Source organism: Littorina saxatilis, linkage group LG2 (assembly GCF_037325665.1).
Source record: "Littorina saxatilis isolate snail1 linkage group LG2, US_GU_Lsax_2.0, whole genome shotgun sequence".
Classification (NCBI taxonomy): domain Eukaryota; kingdom Metazoa; phylum Mollusca; class Gastropoda; order Littorinimorpha; family Littorinidae; genus Littorina; species Littorina saxatilis.
The window spans coordinates 77,127,478-77,154,209 of NC_090246.1; the positions used below are offsets into that span (position 1 = coordinate 77,127,478).

The 26,732-nt window shown below is 44.3% G+C and overlaps 2 protein-coding genes across 2 annotated transcripts in view; both read right to left on the bottom strand.

The window, feature by feature from the left end:
- Positions 1-1,005: 1,005 nt before the first annotated feature.
- Positions 1,006-16,452, bottom strand: LOC138959767 (uncharacterized). The gene is made up of 4 exons (XM_070331375.1): positions 15,830-16,452; positions 12,161-12,900; positions 4,054-4,275; positions 1,006-3,104 (listed from the first exon to the last, which is right to left on the bottom strand). Exons 1-4 carry the CDS (start codon positions 15,945-15,947, stop codon positions 2,703-2,705), a joined length of 1,482 nt encoding a protein of 493 aa, XP_070187476.1. The 5' UTR covers positions 15,948-16,452; the 3' UTR covers positions 1,006-2,702.
- Positions 16,453-22,531: 6,079 nt separating this feature from the next.
- The window catches only part of LOC138959768 (low-density lipoprotein receptor-related protein 2-like), a 139,481-nt gene continuing 135,280 nt past the window's right edge, over positions 22,532-26,732 (bottom strand). Inside the window, exons 81-82 of the mRNA XM_070331376.1 lie at positions 26,300-26,453; positions 22,532-25,155 (exon numbers count right to left, since the gene is read on the bottom strand). Of these exons, the coding sequence (XP_070187477.1) occupies positions 24,841-25,155; positions 26,300-26,453 (469 nt within the window). The 3' untranslated portion in view covers positions 22,532-24,840. The remainder of the gene's footprint in view (positions 25,156-26,299; positions 26,454-26,732) is intronic.

Sequence of the window (26,732 nt, forward strand, 5' to 3'; positions counted from 1 at the left end):
TAACCCCCTTGTAAAAATGTTTGCAAACTCAAATTATTTTGCACTCAATCGTATGGCACTTACACACGACATGCACATCAATAGGGATGCAAACTGTGTTTTTAACAGAACACATAACTTGATGGGACACTTCGACATGGCAAGCAACAAATAACAAATAATGTTTTATAGCAACAGCTGTCATCACAATTATACCATAAAGAATTGATCAACATACAGACAGCAATATACATATTATATTAAGAGCTTGGCACTGATTAGCAACCACACAGTGCCCTAGATGTCTGTAAGTAGTTACAGGAAATGTTGATATCTGACATCGTATTGATTCATTGTGCTGTTCACCTGAGAGCAGCTCTAGAGGCCTGTTTGATCTTAGACAAGCCAAATTAATTTCCTGTACTCTCTTCATGCCATTGGTTCATTTGTCTCAGAAAAATGTAAACAAAGAAACAGCTTTTCATCAGTTTGATCCATCATCTTTGTTGATGTTCTTTGTATGTATGTATGTGTGACCATGGACATTTCTGTAATCGTCAGTTGTGTTCAGTGGAGTCCGGGTACAACGAATCTCAAGGGAGATAACATTTTAGTTCGTTATATCAGTAATTCGCTGTAGAGTTTTCAACCCTAAATGGCCTCAAGACAAGTTTTCCCCATCACCTTCAAATGATCGTCCCATCGATCTTTCCTTGGAGAGTACAATCTCTGCATGTTTTTAACAGCTTCATAACATAATCCATAGAGAGAGGCAAACTAACAGCGGGAGGTGCATGAAAAGCGTGTTTTCACGATAAAACTTTGACTCGCTCATTCACGGGACATAACTGCACTCCAGACTGTCCACAGTGTTGAGCAATTTAGGAGACTTCACTGCCTGAGGAGAGTATTGATTCAAACGAACGCGTGGTTCTATATCGCGTCACTCGGTCACGGATCGGAGAAAACAAAAAGCAGTTCCAGATTTCGAAACCATGTTCGTCAGCCATTGTTTTTAGCAAGACAGACCACATGTGCACGAGCTTCGCTGACGTACATCGCAAAATGTCATGTCACCACAACTTTCGGTTTTGGTTCGATCTGTTCCGTGCACCTCCCGCTGTTAGTTTGTTCAGAGTTCGCTCATCACGCGATGTGCACTTGTGTTTGTGCATTTTTGTCTTTGGAGACAATTATTCACATCAGTTCGTTGTAGTCTTGTGACTTTTAGAGACAAAACAGCTCTGGGGCGATGAAAACGTGTTTGTTAAAAGAGGGGTTCGTTATGCAAATGAGTTCAAAAGGTTCGATCTAGCCGGAAAGTAACAAGTAAGAAATAGAAGGCTGTCTGCCGGGAAATCGATGGCAGTTTGTTAAAAGAGGGATTTCGTTATACCAGGTTCGTTATAGCTGGACTCCACTGTATTTGTACACAAGTAAAACAAAAAGGTCGAACACCAATCAGTTATCTTTTCTTCTTTTGTGAACTTTACTGCACAATGGTACTGTAATGTACCAAATATTAAAGTATGCACATGCCTAATATCCCATCTGTTTAGGTCAATGATCTCAAAAGCTGATTAGCATACAGGAATGAAAAAACTGATAAAGTACTGTTGTATTTAAAAATGACTGAACATCTCTCTCTCTCTCTCTCTCTCTCTCTCTCTCTCTCTCTCTCTCTCTCTCTCTCTCTCTCTCTCTCTCTCTCTCTCTCTCTCTCTCTCTCTCTCTCTCTCTCTCTCTCTCTCTCTCTCTCTCTCTCTCTCTCTCTCTCTCTCTCTCTCTCTCTCTCTCTCTCTTGTGCACCCCCATAAACAAGTACATGTAACACTAACACACTTACACATTTCACACAACACAAATGAGAGCATGACAAAACATTAAACATATGCACATAGTCTAAAGGTGAGCGCTATCTGATTACAAAAGCAAGATCACAGAAACTGCATTTCTCATTAAATTAGAATTAGCTCCATATATTACAGACTTAGCTCCATGTCTTATGAAACCAACTTTAACTGAGATGGTACACAAAATCTTCACCTCTCTTTCTCTCTCTGCTCCCCTGTGTATAATAACACATGCATCTTTAGGCACTGTAACAAATGTCAAAAACAGCAGTTTGCACAAAGTTCGTGAAACATCAAACTGGGATCCTAGCTCTTCTGTGTGGAAAGACATGCACCAGTAAGTCGTTTTCATTTATTTCAATTCCATAATTTTTTTAACAACAAATGAGTCTTCTTGTCTCAAATTCCACTTTCTCAACAAACTGTGGATGTGGAGAAAACCATGCCAATACTGTAACAACGAATCTGTGAGCACCCTTTTACCAAGAAGTGAAGAACAGAGTGAGGGTTGATTTGACCAGCACTGCAGAGCGAGAGGTCAGACATGATATCAAAGGCACAAGAGCGTGTTCGTATGTACAAGTCTATACACCAGGGATGTCGTTTGGTGCTGGCAGTGGGCCGAAACTTCGTTCAAATTGCAGAAAACTTTGCCGTCATTTGCTGGCCAAAACAATTTTAACAGAGACATCAAGGACTGCTTTATAAACTTTGGAGAACTCTTGAAACTTTTATGACAGTTTCCTCAAACTTGCTGAAGACAAATTCTACCAACAATCCAGACATATTTTTAGTTATACAGTTCGTACCATTCATGGTCAAAATTTAAGACAAGCTGAGGTTCTGAGCCTCGGGCTTGCCAAGTTTGTATTACAGCTTGGACGGCAGAATCATCTTGACCTTCTCCTCTCCTTGAGAATTGTCCAAGGTCACGGCTGTACGGATGGCTCTCAGCATGCGGTTCAGCACATGAAACGGCACCAGCTTGCTCACAGGCAGGTACACCACATGGTCCACCAGATACTTGGCCTCGTGGGGGTACTGCTTGTTCACAGCTGGCACATTGTCCGAGGAGGAACCGCTCAGATCAGAATCTTGAGATTCCTGTGAGTCTGAGGTTATGTCCACAGCACGTCTCTCATGTTGTTGTTTTTGTTGGACGAGTGGTTCTGGACTGCCGTTTAGTGGCTCCACAATGTTGAGCTGTGTGGCCCCACGGTAGGCGTCCACCCCCAGTGCATTCAGCAGATACACCAGGTTGTCGGGGTTTTCCTGGTAAGCATAAGAAAAGGCACTTAATTATTCATTATTTTGACTTCACTGGGATGCATAGGAAGAATAAGATGAGTTAGTTAAGATTGGAAAATAAAGGAAAGAGACAAAAAATACAGAGAATGACAATATACTATTCAGCATCCTCTGGGGTTCCTAGTACAATATCTCATTGTGATATGACGGTGCGAAATACCATAAAACCACCAAACAGCTTTACATGTTGACTCACTCACATAGAACAAACAAAGCAATGGCCATTTACTCCCACACTCCAGTGATTCACAGAAATGTGACACATCCAAAAAAGTACATCAAAAAAGTTTACCCTGCTCTTTAACACTACCTGCCCGTATACAGTGGCAATAAAGCACTTGAAGTGCAGCTGCTTTCATGAAATTTTATTGTGAAACATCTCCAAAAACATTGCAGACTCAAGCAGCGCACTGTTCACTAATACAGGGTTTAGCAGGGGAGAAAGAGACTATGGGTCATCTGAGCCCCTCAACCAAATTCTGATGGGACATAGTCGGGTGCACGAAGCGCCACGCAGTCTGAAGGGGTCTGGGGGCATGCCCTCCTGGAAATATTTTGTTCACAGAAGCTTAATGGTGCAATATGGTGCACTCTGAGCTTAGAATGTGCCACTATATCATGTTGGACGCGGAAGGTGGCTCAGTGTTATTTATCTCAATGCATCCTTTGACTCTACGGAAGGATTTCATATGGGTCATTTTCAGATTTTCTGCGCCAATGGCATGTTAGTATACGGAACCTTCGACATTTGGGAGAAGGTTCTCAATAGCGTATTGCTTGTCCCGCCAGAAAAAGCCTGATTCTGAAAAACGCTCTTCTATTATTCCTACAGATGTTGCCCATACAAAAAAACTCAAAACAAAAAAGCTATCACAAATTCACATCTACAAAAGACGAAATTATCAGCACTCACAACGACAACAGGAAACAGCCAGTAATTGTTGATGGGCGCTTTACTGCCCACCACTTCCAAAGTTCGGGGCAGCCTTGACGCCACATAGTCTCCTTTCACTCGCTGCAGGTAGAAGTCAGCAGGAGAAAATAACTTTTGTCGCTTCAGCATGGTCGCCAGGAGGGCTCCGCTTGGCTGCTCCCGTATCCTCTCCACCAGGCGGTCAGGAAATCCACGCAGCAACTGGCATAAAAACACAGAGAAGCTGAGAATTAATCAATGTTGTAACAATTGATTTTCACAGTAAAACAGCAAAATACATGTGTACATTGCTTTCACTGGATGATCTGTTCCTGGAAGTTGAAAACATCAGGATCTAAAAGTTATATAATTTCGAGAATAAAACAGCAAAATGTATGTGCACATAGCTTTCACAAGATGATCTGTTCCTGGAAGTTAAAAGCCTCAGGATCTAAAATCGAAAATTTTTATCTAAATTTTGATTTGATTAATATACTTACCCGAATCACATGATTTGCATTGACCCACTTCGATGCTTAGGTTATGATAAAAGCTACCCCGTCTAGGTATAAGGGGAGCAACCCCAACTAAAAAAGTGACTGCACCAGCATGACTGGCACCCTGGGTTACGTCCCATGCAGCACACTACGTCATCAATGGTGCTGGTCACGTGATACCCCTTCAATCGACTAATAGAATATCAAAAAGATCGAGCGGGGCAGGCGGGAGGGAATTACTTATGTGATTCGGGTAAGTATATTAATCAAATCAAAATTTAGATAAAAATTTTCGATTATAATTACATATTCTTACGCCGAATCACATGATTTGCAGATAACTTCAACCAGGCGGTGGGTAAGATCAAAGAAGATCAAACTCACTCTTAAATTCTGGAGAGGCATTGTCCCGTTGCCACCAAAGCAGGAAGGGACCTAGATCCATCGTTACAGATAGATCCATACTGCCAGAAGGCAGCAATGTCTCCCTATGAAACTGATAAAGACAAAAGCCGAGCACCAGTAAGCTGTGTGCAGGACATCATCCAACCTCCCAGACCGTAAAACGGCCGAGGAGGAGGCCCAGGCCCTGGAAAAAGAGCTCGGGCTGAGCCTGGGGGAAAGATAGCCGATAGCTACGCCAAGCATCAGAGAGCCCGTAAGCTGTGCTCAGCACTTCTTCCCATCTCCTGAACCATAAAAAACAGCCCAGAAAGGGGCTCAAGTCTTGAATAACCCGAGCCGAGTAGAGGGACAGACAAGCTGCCCCCCCCCCCCCTTACTCTTGGAAGGAAATGCCAAAAACCCTGGAAACGACTAAGCGTAAGGTTGACCGATCATAAATGAAAAGCACCAACCTTCCCCAGGACCGTAAAACAATCATGCCAAAGTTAAAAGCCTTGGCATGGAGAGAGGCCCGAAAGGCCGGAGAGATAACGGTCAGCTCCAGAGAGGAGTGACCTGTTTCCGAGAAAGAGAGAGAGACGTCTGGGTACAAAAAACCAGAGTCAAACTCAAAGAAAAAATCTCAGAAGAGACGGTCACCAGAAGTCCACTACCAGTCCATGCAGAAGCATAGAGGGAGGTAAACAGAGGAAGAAGCGGCCTACGAAAAGTGTAAGCCGCCAGCAGGGCGGAGATCGCGGTGGCCAAAGCCTGATGTGACCGGTGACTCTAACCGAAATGACTAAAGTCAGAGTGTTCACAAAGCAGTCTGCTTGTAGGTAAATGAAAGAAAATCAAAAACCCAAAACAGAAACGAGACTGGAAAGGAAAAACAGAAAACCGTGAAGCTAACCAGCCTTAAGAAGAAGAGCCCGAAGTAAATATCGCGGCCGACCGAGCCCAGAAAATTCCTGAGTCTGGCTGAAAAACCAAACACGTCTGATACCTCAGAACCGAGAATCAGACACGGAACACAAAAGGCAAGAGTCCGTAATAGTTGCAAGTGGTAGAGGGGTGACCGTAACAGGCAACCCAACCCCACCGGAAGTCGACCCGACTCGCCTCATGGCAGGATGAGGGAGAAGAGGAAGACACAAATTCTAGAGACACGGAGACCGTAGTCGCCCATGCCAGGCAGGAGACTATTACACGGGCTAAGGCTGAGAGCCGTAACGCCCGTAGACCTGCCCTCAAAGATGCTGGGCTGAAAGCCCGCACCAAGAAACCAGGAAATTAACTAGACCTCTACCGAAAGGGGAGGGTTAGCCAATAAAGCTGAGAAAAGTGATAGGCCACAAGAATGACCCCTCACCATGCATTGCTAAAACCAATGCAAACTCAGTAAAATCTGAATGTAACTTCCGAGGCCAACTCAAGTAAACCTTAAGTTTGGACGAAACACCAGAACAAGTCCGATCGCTAGAGAAAGACAGAGTCAAAACCGGCGAAAGACCCATTAGGACCGAGTCCAAAAGAGCAAACAACAACCAACACCACCAACGGATGAAATGGCTGTTGCACCAGCCGAGGCTAAAAAACCCGGAAGCCCTAATGCCGGCTGTTGTTCCCTAAAAACACCGACTAAGACGTCTGTGAAAGGAAGAACCCCTCCGGATAAACCTGAGCTGAGGACTTAGCCTGAACAAGCTGAGTCTGCTTAGGTAGAGCCCGTTTTGCTGCTTCAAAGCTTGAAGAGCAAAAGAAGAGACCTGAAGGTCCCTACAAATCTTTATTTCCTTGGAGGCCAGGAGGCCAGGGAGGCCTTGGAAGCCAGGAGACCTTAGAGGCCCGGAGGCCTTGGAGGCCAGGGGGCCTTGGAGGCCAGGAGGCCTTGGAGGCCAGGAGGCCTTAGAGGCCAGGAGGCCTTGGAAGCCAGGAGACCTTAGAGGCCAGGAGGCCTTAGAGGCCAGGAGGCCTTAGAGGCCAGGAGGCCTTGGAGGCCAGGAGGCCTTGGAGACCAGGAGGCCTTGGAGGCCAGGAGGCCTTGGAAGCCAGGAGACCTTAGAGGCCAGGAGTCCTTAAAGGCCAGGAGGCCTTGGAGGCCAGGAGGCCTTGGAGACCCGGAGGCCTTGGAGGCCTAAGAGGCCCGGAGGCCTAGGAAGCCAGGAGACCTTAGAGGCCAGGAGGCCTTAGAGGTCAGGAGGCCTTGGAGACCAGGAGGCCTTGGAGGCCTTAGAGGCCAGGAGGCCTTGGGGGCCAGGAGGCCTTAGAGGCCAGGAGGCTTCAGAGGCCAGGAGGCCAGGAGGACTTGAAGGCCAGGAGGCCTTAGAGGCCAGGAGGCCGAAGAGAGACCCATCCACCAAGGGTGAAGAACTAAGGGTGTCTCTCATTGATTCCTCACAGACTAGGAATGGGCGAGGAACAAGTCCCGTCTGAACATGACCGTATGGGCATTGTGCAGAGAGGAAGGCCTTCTCTGTTCTAAATTCGCCCTAGCAAAGGTGGAGAAAGCATCCCCTGCGTCCTGCTCTTTACTGAGTGTAAAGGGCGCCAAGGACTCCGTAAAGGAGTGTCTCCAAAATGGAAGCAAGTTCCAAAAGCTGTCTGCCCACTTCCTCAGAGGGGAAGAGAGTCTGCTCAGAGAGCAGGGGACTCGAAACGTTCCCCAAAGAAGAAGTTCCGGCGTGACCGGCAAAGGTGCACGCCGAGGGGCAAAAGACGACAGCAAATTCCGGGACATCTTGGGCAAAGGCAACTTCCTCTAAGCCGCTAATGTCCCGAAGCTGGGAAGGCCGGAGCCTGAAGCCCCTTTCCTGCAAGTCAACGGCCAAACTTCACCCCTGACTAAGAGGAGGATGAGAGGCGTCGAAGACCAAAGGCACAGGAAGTGAGAAGAACGGCAGAACCCACTACCGAAGTGTGTGGTAGCTGCTAATCCGCCTGAGGCAGGGAGCCTGCAAGCCCAAAGGGCACTGCTGACGAAAAAACCAGACTCAAACCAGATGGGACCATAGCAGGTCCACTATCCAGTGAGCCCCCACTTCCGGCCGGAGCCAGAAGCGCAGAGGTCGCGTACGATCGCCGACATAAGGCAAGGTTCAAACCGAACGTGACCGTAGTCTGTGCACTAACCAGTGAACCTACGCTTCCAGCCGGAACCAGACGCACAGCTGTCGCGGACGACTGCTGAAGTAGGGCAAGCTCGAACCAGAAGTGACAGCAGCCTGTGCACTAACCGGTGAGCTCACGCTTCCGTCCGCAGCCAGAAGCGTAGAGGTCGCGTACGACCACCGCCGTAAGGCAAGGTTCGAACTGAACGTGCCAGTAGCCTGTGCACTAACCAGTGAACCAATACTTCCAGCCGGAACTGGAAGCACAGCCGTCGCGTACGACTGCTGCCGTAGGGCAAGGCTCGAAACCGGACGTGACAGCAATCTGTACACTAACCAGTGAACCTACGCTCCCGGCCGTAACCGGAAGCGGCGCCGTCGCGGACGACTGCTGAAGTAGGTAAAGGCTCGAACCAGAAGTGACAGCAACCTGAGCACTAACCAGTGAACCTACACTTCCGGCCGGAACCGGAAGCCCAGCTGACGCTGACGACTGCTGACGTAGGGTAAGGCCCAAACCGGACGTGACAGCAGCCTGTGCACTACCGGTGAACCTACAATTCCGGCCGGAACCGGAAGCGCAGCTGCCGCGGACGACTGCTGACATAAGGCAAGGCTCAAACCGGACGTGAACGTAGTCCGAACACTAGCCAGTGAGCCTTTTACTTCCGGCCTGAGCCGGAAGCAGCTGTCGCTGACGACTGCTGACGTAAGATGTGGGACGCACCGGACGTGGCAGCAGGCTGCGCACGAGCGGAAGAACCACTGCTTCCGGCCAGAGCCGGAAGAACAGCTGCCGGAACTGACTGCTGTGGTAAGATGTGGGACGCACCGGACGTGACAGCAAGCTGCGCACGAGCGGAAGAACCACTGCTTCCGGCCGTAGCCGGAAGCCCAGCTGTCGCGTACAACTGCTGGTGTAAGGCGGGGTTCGGTCCGGACGTGAACGCAAGTCGCTCACTAGACGGTGAACCCCTACTTCCTGCGAAAGCAGGAAGCCCAGCTGTCGGAACCGACTGCTGGAGTACGGAGAGGTTCTGACCCGACGTGAACGCAAGTCGCTCACTAGCAGGAGAACATCCGATTCCGGAAACCGGAAGTGCAACTGCCGTAAACGGCTGCTGCAGACACCAACCTTGTTGTGGCCGGATCCCCGGAGGGACATGCACTGTTGCGCTACCGCCAGCGGAAGGCAACAAATGCCGGCCAGGAAGAGGAGAAGAAGATCCCCACGGGACCGTCCAGAAACATCACGGTGGACAGCAGCCTGGTCCGGAGAAGACCCAGCGTCTGAAGGAGAGAACGTCGCCTAACCCCCAGGCGGGGGGCAGAGCTGACGACGAAGTCCGCCGCGGCAAACCTCGCGAACGAGGGAATCCATTTCTGGAAATAAGCAAAAGATAAGGGCAGACCCCAGAGCCCTAGACTCTGGAGCCGAAACAGACGTAAAACGACAGCCTTAGAGGCCAAGACGGACGGCTGAGAGCCAGACGGCCAATCGTCCGTAACAGAAAAACGGCACAGAACAACGTAAAAATTGCCTAAAATTGTGCCAACATGAACAACAACGGAGTTCTTCAAAAGAAGAGGCTGCTGAGGGATAGAGCTTAGCAGGGCCCAAGCCCTAACCCTCGGCCTTAGCTCCCTCTAATTCTCATTAACGGCCATGTAAGCACCGAGAGAAAAATAAACAAACAACTGAAACTAGCAAAGTCCGAACGGACGCCAACCTTTCAGAAGCCAGCAAAGAGGGCAGCTAAAACCAGTTAGGAGCTACCAAAGGCAGCTAAACAACTAGCTATACGAAGAGTTAAGCGTCCGAGTACGGACGAAAAAATCAACATAACAACAACATGCTATAACTAAACATGGCGACCAAGGAGGAAGCCACAAGTCTGAAAATAATCAAGTCCGTACAGACACAAACATTTCAGAAGTAAGCAAGCAATAGAAAAGCACATGCGTAAAAGCTACCGACGGCAGCTACAAAGCAAGCTACAACAGCGTTAATAGACCGAACACGGACTAAAACAACAGAAGCCAGACAACGTGCTAATGCAAATGGCGACCGTGAGGAAGCCAAACAACTGCTGAAAACTTCAGAGTCCAACGGACATGTGAAATTCACAGCAGAAGCAATAAAACATACAAGAAAATATGAACGATCTCACCAGCTGCAAGCCAGCAAGAAGTAGACGGGGGCCGAGGCCAGTGGGTGCCGTAGACACAAAACAAGCCAGAGCAAAAGCAAACACAACCGTCACCCTTGAGTGATAGTAGTCGATTGGAGGGGTATCACGTGACCAGCACCATTGATGACGTAGTGTGCTGCATGGGACGTAACCCAGGGTGCCAGTCATGCTGGTGCAGTCACTTTTTTAGTTGGGGTTGCTCCCCTTATACCTAGACGGGGTAGCTTTTATCATAACCTAAGCATCGAAGTGGGTCAATGCAAATCATGTGATTCGGCGTAAGAATATGTAATTATAATATCAAGTCATAATTGAAATATCTATATCTATCAAAGAAATTCATCTATGAAATAGTGCCCAGTAACAAATCTCATGTTTGATGAAAATTTAAACAAATCTGCAGATCTTGATCATAATAAAATCTGCCGAGGCGCACACTAATCTACAAAGATGGTTAGAAAATTATGCAAGCACAGTGTCATTACTGGTTCAATCTTAAATAAACTTTGGCTTCTAAAACAGTAACTGTATTAACCAGCTCTCATAGTCATACAATCTCATTGACTCATATCTTATTAGATTGATTTGCTAAGTTCAAGGTTATATCGCGACGGGGAAAGGGGGGGGGGGGGGGGATGGGATAGAGCCACTTGTTAATTGTTTCTTGTTCACAAAAGCACTAATGAAAAAATTGCTCCAGGGGCTTGCACCGTACTGGGAGAATGCAAGTTTCCAGTACAAAAGACTTAACATTTCTTACATACTGCTTGACTAAAATCTTTACAAACATTGACTATATTCTATACAAGAAACAAGGGTAAAAGGAGAAACAGAATCCGTTAGTCGCCTCTTACGACATGCTGGGGAGCATCGGGTAAATTCTTCCCCCTAACACTAGGGTGCCTATAAATATAGTAGAATATGTACTTTGCTGAAACTTACTTTTTTATACGTGTACCTATAAATACTAATAATAAGACAATATGTATAAAATGTGTATAACATGTTGTAAAAACAACAAGCGATGACTTGGTACAATCACAGTCAAGACATTTCACAATGTCATGAGAGGCATAATTTACATGGAACCCTGTAGTTTTATATCAGCATGAAATGCAAACACTTCTGACCTAAAAGCCACTCAGTGACGCTATCCCATTTAGCTGTACTTGACTACCAGTGTAGACGTCAATATTACTTAAATGAACATGGCTTCCTATGAACCCTGCAGGTATAATAAATCACACAACAAAATTACCTGGTGACTCAGCCTTTGATCTTCAACGGTATGACTATGAGTAAGAAAGCAGTACATTATGGAGCTGTTTTAGCTCTCTGTGTATTCAATTTTGTCTCAATTTTGTTTTTAACACAACCACCAAAGAAATAATTTAATTTTTTGGTTTCATAAGCCGAGTCAAAAATGAAGAAAACTGGCACAAGCCTTCCAGTTTCAATCATACTTCAAATTACACACATTCTCAAATTCATCAAAGTTCAAACAGACCAAAGTTGACATTTCATTGTGCTTTGAGTAAAAAATATGAGCACATCAACACTTCGATCCATTGACAACTAAATGAAAAGGAGGGCGAAGAATAAACATTACACTAGTAGCTGTCTGGCAACGACACGTACGGGCCTAGAAATTCGATCTACAAAGTCAATAAAAATTAAAATCATGAATACAATGGGCCTTGTTAGTGTTAACATACTTGTATTTAAAACAAAACTGGGCTGCAACCAGAATCTCAACTTTGTCTTAACATAAATTATGTAAATGTGTGTGTGTGTGTGTTTATGTGTGTGTGTGCCTGTGTCAGTGTTTGTGTCAGTGTCTGTCAGTCTGTCTTTGTATCTGCAGTGTATTTGTGGTACAGAACAAAGATTCACACAGAAACTTCTCGCTAGACTGTTTGCTAACCTTGACAGCCCTGTCCTTGTAGTCGGTGTAGCCCAGCATCTGACAAAGCCCTATGGAAGTTTTGTTGATACGCGGTGAATTCAAGACGAGATACAAGACCACATACTTCAAAATCTTCTTTAGATAGACGGCTTGGCTCTGTATGGAATAACTCTCTTGAAGTGCCAGCATTTTTTCGTACAGCCCAGGTTTGATCTTGGCAATGGCACCACCAAACGAGGTGTAGTATTTGATCACACCAAAACTGAACAAAGTCACGTCTGTCTCTGGATGACCCAGTCTGTCAAAGCCACAGAAGCACTCCGCACAGTCTTCCACAACATACAAGTCATGTTCTTTGGCAAAGCTGACGATTTCATCCATTGGCGACCATTTTCCGTAGAGATGAGCAATCACTATAGCGACGGTGCGCGACGACACTAACTGTGGAAGAAGGTCCACTTTGGGTGCTGCTGTGTCGATGCTGATGTCCAAAGGTACAATGTGGAGTTTGTGATGCTGTACGATACGCACCATATCTGGAATGTTCATGGCTGACATGATGACTTCCGACCCCGGTGGGAAGTTCATGACCCTGAGAAATAGATCAAAACCTGTCCGGACGGAGAGGAGCGGGAGAACAGGATTGGGGTTTGCTGGTATTGTCCACATGCTCTTGATTTCCTGGATCATTGCCTTTCGGTCATGAGTGGTGCACATGCACTCCAATGCTGCGCTGCTCATATCCTTCAAGCTTGCATCTGCAACAGATAAAAAAAATACTATGTATAAACTTTATTTGATAACAATTACACAAGTTAGTAAAATAGCCTCAAATTCCATCCTTTTCACTTTCCTCTGATGTTTATTCTTTTAGTCTGTTTACCAATGCTTGTAACTTTCTAATGAGTAATAATATAATACTGAAGTGATTGAACTGACCTGGAGTCATCAAAACATCCTCCATATTCTGATGAAATAAATATCTTCAAAGGAAACCTGTTGAGCTAGACATAATGTACAGATCTTTGCGGAAAAGCAAAGCAGAATCAAATGTAAATTTCCCGTTAAAATTTAAACATACCTCACTTAATCTTCTTCTTAAATATCTATTTTGAGGAAATTCTTTACACAAGGCAACTATTGGTTGGTGCTCCTGGAGTGAAAGATAAAATGGATTGTGTTGGCAAGCTACTGCTTTTCGTGATGGTTGTGGCTATATCCACGGATCCGTGCCCCTAGTCGGAAGTCCCCATGCTATATCCACGTTATTGACGTCATCTCCGCTCGGAATCACTCGGAATCACTCGGCAGTTTAGTTATAGCCTCGCGTTGGCACACTTGGCGCCATATTGTCGAGATGGAGGTGGAGGAAGAAACGATTAGTGTCGGCGGAACATTCAACTCTTTTGACAACCTACAAACCAAACTGAAAGTCTTTGAGGAGCGCACTCATGTGCAACTTTTGGAAACGTTCTTCGAGATCGATAGCAGCCCTCCGAAAGCGCACTCTGAACAGAACGTTCAACGATATCTTGCACTTTGCCGAGACTGATGATCGACTATGGCTGCGTTCACAGTGGATCTTTCAAGTCTTCTTCTTCTTCTTCTTCTTCTGCGTTCGACGGTTGTGTCTAGGGTCGTAGTTCCGCTGCTGTCGTGAACTGGAACGTCGCTTTCAGGTCTTCTGACGTTCCCCAGAGCTTGGTCTCCAGTGTAGCTCCTTCTGGCCAGATCTGGTTCCGCAGCAGAGTGAAGTTTGTGCATGTATTCAATACATGTTCTACTGTCTGGTCGGCCGCCCCACAATCGCACAATGCCGACTCTGCTACGCCGATCCTTTTCAGGTGCGCTTTAAAGCCGCAGTGCCCTGTACGCAGCCGGAAGATGGCAGTCTGCTCTGCACGGCTGAGGCGGTGGATGGGGTCTTGGTCTGGCTTGTAGCCTCCGTTTCTTTCTTTGAATGCTGTCTTCCAGCGATGCTTGATGAGGGTTTTGGTCTCTCGGAAGGACAGGCTGGTTTCTGGTTGTTCCTGTCTTCCTGCATCTTTGGCCAGACCATCCGCCTTCTCATTTCCAGCGATGCCGCAGTGCGCTGGAATCCACTGCAGAACTACGGAGGCTTTCTGGGACAAGTCGTTCAGGGACTTCTTCAGCTCTTCCACGAGGTGTTCTGCAGGGGCTGTGAGGACTTGTAGTGCGGACAGGCAGTCAGAGAGGAAGACAACCTTGGGTGGGGTTTCCTCAAGAGAGGTGAGGAAGTCTGCAGCTGTATGGAGGGCAACAACTTCTGCTTTGAAGTTGGAGCAGAGAACACCGCATGGTGTGGTCAGTGTCTCTGGGGGTGATCTTTCAAGTCTAAAGCCCGTCCTTAATTTAGCCCGTAGTCGACTACACGAAGCTTCGTGAAGTCTTTATACCGAAAACTCGCAGCTACGGCGAAGTACTTCGTCCACTACATCGCTTCGCAAGTTTTGACATGCGAAGCTTCGCCGTAGCTCGCAACGAAGTTGTTGTTTTTGTAAGAAAAGTGCTTTTCGATTCAAGATGGATGACGAAATCAGACTCAATACCGTAGTGAAGAATGAATTTATCGACTTTGGTTGACCCGAAATACAAGAACTAACCTCCTACCTGTATTATTTCATACTGCAATGCATTGACATGTTGAATGAAACTCGAAATCCCAGCGCTCACGCCGACTGGTTTCGGCCGTGCTCAGTAAACAAAATAGAACACATTACAATTAACTTACGTCATCATCAAGTACGTAAAGTACAATTTGTGACGTAAAGTACTCAGAAAGAAGCACACCACGCGCTGGTCGAGACTACGCGCATGCGCTTTCTGGCTAACAAGATTTGAGACGCCAAGACATGAAAAGATAACTCTCTTCTCCGCCATAGTGCCTTCCCTTGGACTTCGTCAAAACTTCGACAAAGTCTAGTTCCGGTAGCTTCGCAAAGTGAGCTACGCGAAGTGAGCTACGCGAAGTCGACTTTGTCCAATTAAGGACAGGCTTCAGGGCAGTGGTCCACAAGTTGACAACGACAACACTCACTTGAAATAGAAAGCGTTTGAGCAAGCGACACATGCATCACACTGCATCAAAAATCACCGCAAACTAGGAAAATGCAAATCCCGAATAAACATGTAAGTTTAGCTAACGAGCCGGTTCGTATTAAGGAGGGGAAACTGCTGCTGATCGATCTTTGGACGCTGTATACCACTCATGAAGTCTAACTTGTGATTGAAAGTGGAATTTTGACTTTGATATTTGATAGCTGACGTCCTAGTCATGTAAGTGAAGTGCCGAACCGAAAGCATGAAAGTGTTGGGCGAGAGTAGCGTCCCTTGAGTGCGATGACGTCAGTCACGTGGATATAGCATCGGGACTCGAGGCACGGATCCGTGGATATAGCCACAGCCTTTCGTGATTCGCATTAGAGCCAAGTTTCAGGCCCCTGGGCTGTGGGGCTAGCCTACCACCCAGTGCTATCCGCAGCAACCAGGCCCAGACGAAACATTACAAACAGTAGCGAAACAGGACTAACAACATGGAGCGAGAGCGATAGATTATTTCTAATACATCTGAGATTGTTTCAGCAGCCAGGCTGCAAATCTCTATGTCTATATAAGCTCATACACTTAAACACTGCGCCGAACTCTTCACAACAACATGAAACTTACCTATGAAGACACACATGTAAGGAATGACGGAACCTGATGTTTCTTCTGCCATGACCGCTTCACCGGGCATCTGAACTGTCACCCCTTCTTTGTTGTCATAAGTCAATTGTGCAGTCATTCTACACACGGGCAAACTGTTGCGTAACACCCTATTTCGACATTCCCACGATGGCACATCCACGCCCTTCACATTCCACGCAATATATACCACTGTCAACGCATCTTCAGTGTGGTTGTGCGAGTCAATGGGACAACTTTGAGCGAGAAACTTAATTCAATGTCACATTGTCACTTCCCTGCTCCTCCAACCCCCCTGTATGAAATGAGGGTAGCGTGTCATTACTGTCAGCATAGGTCCCTGCTGTCAGTTAGACTGCGCGCTGTGACAAGACAAGCAAGCGTGCTTCCGTCAGGAAAATTAATTGGAGTGTTCTGACAGGTTCTGAGTAGTCAACCGCATCGTCCTAACGTGTGCAGCATAGCTTTTCAACACTGCTATATGCCATGAATGTCAATTCAATGAAAGTTAATCGTCCGAGGTAATTCACCACGCCGTTTTAGTTCATAGACAGCATCGTTGCCATCAACCCCGTCTACACAAACGACACAAATTTCACAAAGCTTCCTGTCTGCAGGGGAGATAAATATCACATTATTTGCCGGAGTGGCTCGGGAACCGAACGAGTCGAATGCCTGTGTTTCTCATACAACCAGCTTTCTCATTCGATATAACCCCGAGACTAAAATTATTTTTCTCCATTCTTAAAAGTCAGTTTACCAAATTTGCTTGAGAACTCTGGGTTTTTTTCAAGTGTGGGTAAAATCGTGCATCAGGGGAGGTAACTACCCACTTTCGGTTTCGAATGGTCGTCTGCACATGCATCGAACTTCTCTCAAGGTACTTCCATTTCATATTCAATATTACCATGGATTATGTGACAGCAATTTAATGACTATAACGCATTAAAACATTGAAAAGCCTCACACCTCCTGAAAAAATGAACCCCAAAATGTACATTTACAGGGCCGGACGAGATAGGGGGGGGGGGGGGGGGGGGGGGCTTTGGGGGCTTTAGCCACAAAAAAGAGAGAGAGAGAGAGAGAGAGAGAGAGAGAGAGAGAGAGAGAGAGCTTAATAATAATAATATTGCAAAAAAAATTCTGGTGGTGCTATTTCATTATTTAAATGACTTTTTTTGTGCAAGAATAGGATAATTTTTTATGTATAAATGTGAAAATTTCTTCAGCTTTTGCGGGGGGCTTTCACGGGGGATTCGCCCCTCGACCCCACCGGGAGCCTTCTGCGGCCCCCGGACCCCCGCTTCAACATTTTAGCCCCCCCCCCCCCCCCCCACCGTGCCCCCCCCTAAAAACGTACTGGTCCGGCCCTGCATTAATTCATGGACTCGATAGTAGGTCTGAGCCTATTACTCCGTCACAGCGGAGGGCTGACCGTGCACCCAAAAGCGGACTCAACCAAATGGGTATTTTTTGAAAGCTTGGGGCCTGCCGAACATAAAAATCGATGTTAACAAGAAATATTCAAGGGCGCATTTTCTCTTCTCAGTCAAAATTCAACTATACCATTGAAGAGTGATGCACGAGCATTTCACTGAGACGCTTGCCTCTGAAAAAAAGAAGTTCTCAGCCAAATTACGAACTCAAACTGGTACGTTTTACATATAAATGTGTTAGTTGGTATCAAAACAATTTGCGACTGCTTTGGCCGAGGATGCTGGTGACAGTATCATTATTATGAACCCTACCCTAAATCCAGGAAAGACGTCGTCCAAAATGTAGGTAAGTTTTGATTAAAAATAAATTCACACAAGACTAGTATTGTTGTATGGCTTCAATGGATACATTTTCGTCAAGTATGATGTCTTTACATAATATCTGTAAAATATGAATGGATTTGAACAATATACTATGTCACTATGACCTTCCAATCTTCCTAACCCCCAGCCCAGTAAAGATCAGTGGAGAAAAGCGTGCTATAATGCAGCACAGCGCGACCACTACCGCACTATTCTGCATGGCTTGTCGATTTCACTGCCTTTGCCACGAGCAGTGGACTGACGAAACTAGTACAGTATAATTATGTGGTCTTGGTGAATAAAGCAGTGCGTTCACTGAGTTTCATTCTGTGAGTTCGACAGCTTGACTAAATCAGTGTTAATAGGGAGATTTAAAAAACGAAACGTCGGGACGTTTCGTTTTGAAGTTGTGGTAAACGTCATCATTTCGGGGGTCTCTCGCTGGAAAGGTGAAGGTCAACTGAAACGGAACGTGGAACGTCAAAACGCAGTCACGTTTTCCACCCCCAAAAAACGAACAATATTTCGTCAACTTTTGTGAGTATTTTTGCACACTAACAGTTTTATTTGTTGGCCATTTTATGCATTGCTAGATTCATCAACCCTTTCACAGTCTTTCAGCGCTGAGAATGTGTTCATTGGAGGTAGATAACTGTTGTGAACTGAAATATTTTGAAGGGTGCTGATCCTGGTACATTTATCCAACTTCATGGTGAGAAAGCAAATGGCGAAGCAGAAGTAGGTCATCGCATCGAATTTTTATTCTGGCTTCGTATGTGATTTTGTATAAACAAAGTCTGTGTGATTTATTTGGACTGAAAATAATCAAAGTATGCCCGATTCTGGACCACCTCCTAGGGGTTTTTTTCCATTCTGATCGAGGACAGACGTGATAATTTCACTTGAAGATTTATCGCCCTTCCTTCATTCCGAAACGAAACGTGAATACATCTAAATCTTGTCTGCGGCCTATGCCGTCTCGTTTCACGTTCCGTTTCGCGGGGTGACTCATTCACCAAACGAAACGAGCTGCAAAACGAAACGTGCTGTCTTTTAAATCTCCCTAATATTTCGCCTAACGCGACTTGTTGTAAAATGCAGATGGTTTCGTGTCATTCTCTGTGAGTTTGACAGATTGACTATATGTATTGATTTCACTGACTTCATGCCACTTGTTAATTTTTCCGCGATGGTCACAATATTGTTTTGTTCTTCCAGTAAAGAATGGTTTTCTGTTTCTATCCATTACTTTAAGAAAACAAACACTGATACACACACACGAACAAACAGACATGCTCACACACGCACCATTCAGACTGATAAAAAACGCTCGCGCTGGACCCGAGTACTCTTCAGACTGGCTCGCTCCCCCAGTATGAAAGATTTTGTCTTGTGCACGTTTAAGACCAAGTGATTGCTCTGTGTGAATTACAGGCATTCCCTTTGCTATATAAGTACATTGGATGCGAGCCGAGGATGTGCGTGGTGACTGGCCTTTCTCTTTTATTTGATCACAGTGAAAAATATACTGCCGACCCTCTTCATAACTGGTGAACTGGTGGCCCACGAAGTTCTTTTACTGTCCTGGCTCGCGGATTCTTGCATTTATCACGCCCCAGGTAGTTTTACCAAATTCTTTAATGTAAAGTGAAGGTAAAAGACTGAAACATATGTAAACAAAGGAAACCATAAGAAAAATACAAATTAATATGATAAGAATCAAAACACAAAATCGCGACCTCTAAACCACCGCAGTCGCGACCGAGCAACCAACGCTTGGTAGAAAATGGGGTACACAACAAATCAAATTATTCAAACACACAACGCGCAAAGCCTGGCAAATCGTCTCGCATGCGAGACGCATGCTTTTTATGAGCTATATTTCTCGTCAGTGTGTGACGCATTCGGCTTTTCTCGTCAGTGTGTGACGCGTTCGGCTGTTCTATCAGCTCAATGGCTGCGTGTTGCCCCGCCGGTGTGCTCCTCCTACGGCCAAGTCGTTTTTGTGGTTTATTTCGCATTTAGGTCCCAGGTAACATTATGAAGTTTGAAAGAGCTAGCAAATATCAGAGATAGGAGGGCGATCATATGATTCAAGGGTCTGAAACCCTGAAGTTCCTTTCTTGTCATACAGATCATAGACATGGCGAATGTGGCGAATGCAAATTAATTTCTGATATGTTTCTGAGATGTTTACATGTGCTCTCTTTTGAGAATCTCACAGAAACGCACACGCACACACGCTTCCGTGTACACATGATATGCAAACATTCACACAAGTAGGGCCTACAAAACACACAAAACTCCTCATCAAAAGAATATGAATTATAATTCAGTTTAATCAATGTTGGCTGCAAGGCATTCAGTGCTAAAGCTCTTAGAACACAAGACAAACTGACACATTGTTGGTGCTACCAGAGACCGTGTGTACTCTACGGTCTCTGATGCATCCCCACTGAGCCATTTGAGTGGTTTGCAGCCTTCCGGATCCAAGTCAATGTGTTTTCTGTTTCTGTTTTTACATTTAGTCAAGTTTTGACTAAATGTTTTAACATAGAGGGGGAATCGAGACGAGGGTCGTGGTCAGTGTATGTGTGTGTGTGTGTGTGTGTGTCTGTCTGTCTGTCTGTGCGTGTGTGTGTGTGTGTGTGTAGAGCGATTCAGAGTAAACTGCTGGACCGATCTTTATGAAATTTTACATGAGAGTTCCTGCGTATGATATCCCCAGACGTTTTTTTCCATTTTTTGGATAAATGTCTTTGATGACGTCATATCCGGCATTTTGTAAAAGTTGAGGCGGCACTGTCACACCCTCATTACATTTAGTCAAGTTTTGACTAAATGTTTTAACGTAGAGGGGGGAATAAAGCCATATGCAACACCTTTTTCCCACGGACTATCTCCAACTGGAACCATCTTCCCACGACGACGACATCAGCCCCAAGCCGCATCGTTCCGCTCACGTCTCCGCGGTAGCAGCCCCCTGCAGCCGCCAGTGGGCAACCCCTAGGGTAATCCCTCAACCCCTGTACATAGTTTTAAACGCCTCCCAACCTATCCAGTTCCTGCCCTTTCTCAGTGCTGGTTTTTTTTAAAATTGTCATCCCGATTCCAAGAGGCACACACCACATCCGGAATCGACAAGTGACATCAACGCGGGACCACTTACGTTTATCAAATAAACCCGGTCCCAACGGAGAGAAGAAGAAGAAGAGACGAGGGTGTGGTGTATGTGTGCGTGTGTGTGCGTGTGTGTGTGTAGAGCGATTGAGAGTAAACTACTGGACCGATCTTTATGAAATTTGACATGAGAGTTCCTGGGTATGACATCCCCGGACGTTTTTTTCATTTTTTCGATAAATGTCTTTGATGACGTCATATCCGGCTTTTTGTAAAAGTTGAGGCGGCACTGTCACACCCTCATTTTTCAATCAAATTGATTGAAATTTTGGCCAAGCAATCTTCGACGAAGGCCGGACTTCGGTATTGCATTTCAGCTTGGTGGCTTAAAAATTAATTAATGACTTTGGTCATTAAAAATCTGAAAATTGTAATTAAAATTATTTTTTTATAAAACGATCCAAATTTACGTTCATCTTATTCTTCATCATTTTCTGATTCCAAAAACATATAAATATGTTATATTCAGATTAAAAACAAGGTCTGAAAATTAAACATATAAAAATTATTATCAAAATCAAATTTCCGAAATCGATTTAAAAACACTTTCATCTTATTCCTTGTCGGTTCCTGATTCCAAAAACATATAGATATAACTAGATATGATATGTTTGGATTAAAAACACGCTCAGAAAGTTAAAACGAAGAGAGGTACAGAAAAGCGTGCTATCCTTCTCAGCGCAACTACTACCCCGCTCTTCTTGTCAATTTCACTGCCTTTGTCACGAGCGGTGGACTGACGATGCTACGAGTATACGGTCTTGCTGAAAAATTGCATTGCGTTCAGTTTCATTCTGTGAGTTCGACAGCTTGACTAAATGTTGTATTTTCGCCTTATTTTACGCGACTTGTTTTTCAATCAAATTAATTGAAATTTTGGCCAAGCAATCTTCGACGAAGGCCGGACTTTGGTATTGCATTTCAGCTTGGAGGCTTAAAAATTAATTAATGACTTTGGTCATTAAAAATCAGAAAATTGTAATTAAAATTATTTTTTTATAAAATGATCCAAAATTACGTTCATCTTATTCTTCATCATTTTCTGATTCCAAAAACATATAAATATGTTATATTCGGATTAAAAACAAGCTCTGAAAATTAAAAATATAAAAATTATGATTAAAATAAAATTTCCGAAATCAATTTAAAAACAATTTCATCTTATTCCTTGTCGGTTCCTGATTCCAAAAACATATAGATATGATATGTTTGGATTAAAAACACGCTCAGAAAGTTAAAACGAAGAGAGGTACAGAAAAGCAGCACAGCGCAACCACTACCGCGCTAAACAGGCACATCAATTTCACTGCCTTTTGCACGAGCGGCGGACTACGGTCATTGTGAAAAAATGCAGTGCGTTCAGTTTCATTCTGTGAGTTTCACAGCTTGACTAAATGTAGTAATTTCGCCTTACGTGACTTGTTGTGATGCGAGTGCATGAATGCATGCTTTTGTGTGTGTGTGGTGTGTATGTGTGTGTGTAGGTGTGTGTGTGTGGTAGGTGTGTGTGTGTGTGCTCTTAGAATCTTTTGTCTTCATCAAGTTCATGCGTTGCAGATGAAACATAAATGTATTCCCTTCTTCTGTGCGTTTTTTTGATTTCTTTATCATATGTTCTTCTTCCCCTTTAATACTTGTACTCAAGCAAACAATCATCCGTCCAGATGCACCCACTCTGAGACACACAGACCTCAAGGAGAACAAGAAAATTGCTGCATATTTATTATGACTATTTCACCACAATGGGAAAGCTTGGAATGTCTGGACATTCACATGATAGGAAAATTGTAACAGAAATGATACTGTACTGCCACCATAATGCATAGTCCTGTCTTACGTCATAACCAAAGTAACATCCAAACAATCAGACAAAAAAAATGAAAAAGCCTTGAAAAGAAACAAAAACAGAACTGCTTATTAAAACATTTGATATGCCTAAATGATAATCTCATTTTCACATATTATGAAAAATATACAATTCGTAAAACAAACACAGGCTGTAGTTGTGGACTTAACCCACTTATGTTTCATGCATCTACCCAGGATTTAGTAGCAATTCAAAATTGAAGTGTACATCTCGAGCAATTTAGAGCTGTCATTTCACTCCCCAAAACAAAACCAGAGTTCAAGATGACTTTTTTTCAGTTGGTAACAGCAAAAAGTATGCTTCTATTGATGATTATTTATACCAACAGCCATAGGTTTGAATATATGTCAAGCCAAGGTAAGAATGTTTATTTAAGAAACCTTATAGGGGTAGCCGTGAATCAAAGTGTATAAATGACTTCATGCTCGTCGTAGTTGTCAAATTCTGAATGGATGCATGAGGCAGACATGCTTTAATCCAACAAAAAACAAATCTGTGTCTAGAATATACTAGCATGGACGTACACGCAAAGAACAAAAACATCCTCATTCATTATAAACATATGTACAGCACACAAAAAAAGAGGTGACTCTTGTTCACAAAACGATATACATTCAACTCTCAATTCACATACACTGATTCAGTCAAATCTCGTCATGGGAAATTCGTCAGTCTTTGGTATAGGTCTCAGGGCTCCCCATAGCGCGCGTCCCTGCGTCCTATCCGCACTAGAAGCCGAAAACACATACTAGAAATATATGGAGGGGGTCCCTGGACGCACTAGATTTTAAAAGAGCGGGTCCTAGGACGCACTAAATTTCCTTATCGTGCGTACCGTAGATACCATTTTCAGACTGCAATCGACACTTCGCAGTACACTGTACGTGACCACAATGTTTTACAAGTACACCGAGACTTTTCAGCTTTTCGACCCTTGGGACCCTCTAAAATACTGCAGTGGGGGTCCATGGACCCTCTAAAATTTAAAAGTGGGGGTCACAGGATGCACTAGGAGGGGCGTCCGTGGGGAGCCCTGGGTCTCTGGGTACAGGGATCAAAGGCAAGTGCGTTTTACTCATCTATACAACAGTCCATCTGTTTTACTCATTTCATTGTTGTTTCCCATTAACATTTTCCTTCAAGCTACGACAGAAGAGAGATAAAGAAAAGGGACGAACAAACAACCTATTAAAAACGTGGGGACAAAAGCAAATGTATTAACAAACACAGCAGTGCAATCACATCTTATCACAAAACGCCAATGCTGTAGTGTGCTCAACCTTCCAACCATCTTATGACCAGTACTATATTACACATTGTCAATTACTTTCTGTACTTATTATGTCTTCAAATCTTTACTGAAGTACTAAAATTAAAAAGAAAAATGCACATACACCAAACGTCAATGTGCATCAAATTTTTACAAATGAAGAAGTTACTGAAACAGAATTCTGCGCTCTCCTCGAATACCAATACCATTTAACGGCACTTATTCATGGGTTTTCAAACTTCCACAACAGAGCAATATCAAAGAGATGTGTCTGTAACTGAAGTGGCTAGAAAGAACAGTACTTATCTGGTTGAAGCTTTGCAGAGCCACGTACATCACAGCACTGAGTTTTTAGCACATCTACTTTCAGCCTTTTAGCCTTATCACAGCACTGAGTGTTTAGCACATCTACTTTCAGCCTTTTAGCCTTATCACAGCCCGCATACAAACAATTGACACAATCGCTTTTTCGGTTCACTATTCTCCCAAGTACACACACCTTTCTGGTCCTTTAGAAGGCAGGCTGGTAACCATCACAAGCGGAAGGCAAGAACTAAAAACAAATCTGCAGTTACTTGTTACATCTGTGACTGTCAAGACAGACAAACTAAAACAAAACCTGACCGCATCCATTCCCAACTCAAATAAAAAATAAAAAGATTCCTCAATTTTGGCTGATTTTTTTCGAACCCTGTTCACCTCCACAAACAATCTGATTGTACACTTTCAACCATCTCATTATCCTGCAATTAATCACAACAACAGTGTCTACAGTGTCTAAATATTCTGTTATCTGTATTCTGTACTTTTGAACTCTGGTCCTTCCAATATTGCTGGTTTCGGCACACATCCTACTACCCGGTAAACTTCTTTAACGTCAAAGAGACCCCTGCCGCACCAGCCCTGCTGTGTCGTGCTCTTCTTCCTCCATAGGATCCAACGCTCGCTGAACAATCCTCAACTCCGGACCTTCGTTGGCCACTTTCATCTGGGCGGCCTGGTCAGGCATGATGTCTCTGCGAGGTGGTGGGGGTGGGGGAGGGGGTTCGTCTGTGGACGACTCGCTAGGGGCTGGGCAGCTGCCCGAGAGGGTGATAGACTCATGGGCGTGCAGGCTGTCGTACATGGGGTTAGTGAAGTTAGTCGGGGACGTCGGGTCGTGGAGAGATCCCACTGCACCCTCCACAGTCACCTGCACATTAACAGATAAGGATGATGAAAGTTGCTTAGTCATTCAAAGTTTCATTTGTATCTCTTTTTATGCTTCTCTTTTTTTTCATGTTTGTTATTACATTTAGTCAAGTTTTGACTAAATGTTTTAACGTAGAGGGGGGAATCGAGACGAGGGTCGTGGTGTATGTGCGTGTGTCTGTCTGTGTGTGTGTGTGTGTGTGTAGAGCGATTCAGACTAAACTACTGGACCGATCTTTATGAAATTTGACATGAGAGTTCCTGGGTATGAAATCCCCGAACGTTTTTTTCATTTTTTTGATAAATGTCTTTGATGACGTCATATCCGGCTTTTCGTGAAAGTTGAGGCGGCACTGTCACGCCCTCATTTTTCAACCAAATTGGTTGAAATTTTGGTCAAGTAATCTTCGACAAAGCCCGGACTTCGGTATTGCATTTCAGCTTGGTGGCTTAAAAATTAATTGATGACTTTGGTCATTAAAAATCTGAAAATTGTAAAAAAAACAAAAACATTTATAAAACGATCCAAATTTACGTTCATCTTATTCTCCATCATTTTCTGATTCCAAAAACATATAAATATGTTATATTTGGATTAAAAACAAGCTCTGAAAATTAAATATATAAAAATTATTATCAAAATTAAATTGTCGAAATCAATTTAAAAACACTTTCATCTTATTCCTTGTCGGTTCCTGATTCCAAAAACATATAGATATGATATGTTTGGATTAAAAACACGCTCAGAAAGTTAAAACAAAGAGAGGTACAGAAAAGCGTGCTATCCTTCTTAGCGCAACTACTACCCCGCTCTTCTTGTCAATTTCACTGCCTTTGCCATGAGCGGTGGACTGACGATGCTACGAGTATACGGTCTTGCTGAAAAATGGCATTGCGTTCAGTTTCATTCTGTGTGTTCGACAGCTACTTGACTAAATGTTGTGTTTTCGCCTTACGCGACTTGTTGTGTGTTTCATTTATTGTTGTTATGTGTCCTTTTTTTCCGTACCATTTTTGTATTGTGAGATTTTTTGAGTGATAGTTTTTACTCCTGAGTCCTTGTACAACAACAGTTAGATAAAGTTAATGTAAAAGCTGTCTTCAGCTTGCTTAGTCTTGTCTCAGGTCCCGAAAGAGGGACTCACCTGGTCTATCTCTGCTGGACTTCCTGCGTCAGGTGCCATTCCAGGTACGCCCAGTTTCACCTGCCCACCATCCCTGAAGCTGACCACACCTTGAGACTTGTTCTTGGAGCTGAGCCCAGGCTTGGTGATCAGCTTTTTAAAGTTGAAGTCCACTCTGAATGACAGAAAAGACAAACATGTGTGGAAAGAGAATCTGACAGGCTGATTTTTGTTATCAGGTGAATTCTAGCCTTGTGCTATAATACCAAATGGGGCACCAGAAACATATTCTGCATCATTCGTAAAAAGCCTGTTAATACAGATGCTTATCACAGAAAGACTCAGGTATGTTCATCATACATTAAAAAAATCACAAATCTTAAGAAATGCACGTAATGTCTGAAGATTCTCACTAAGACTGTGTTTGAAAGGTAAATTTATAATAATCAATACA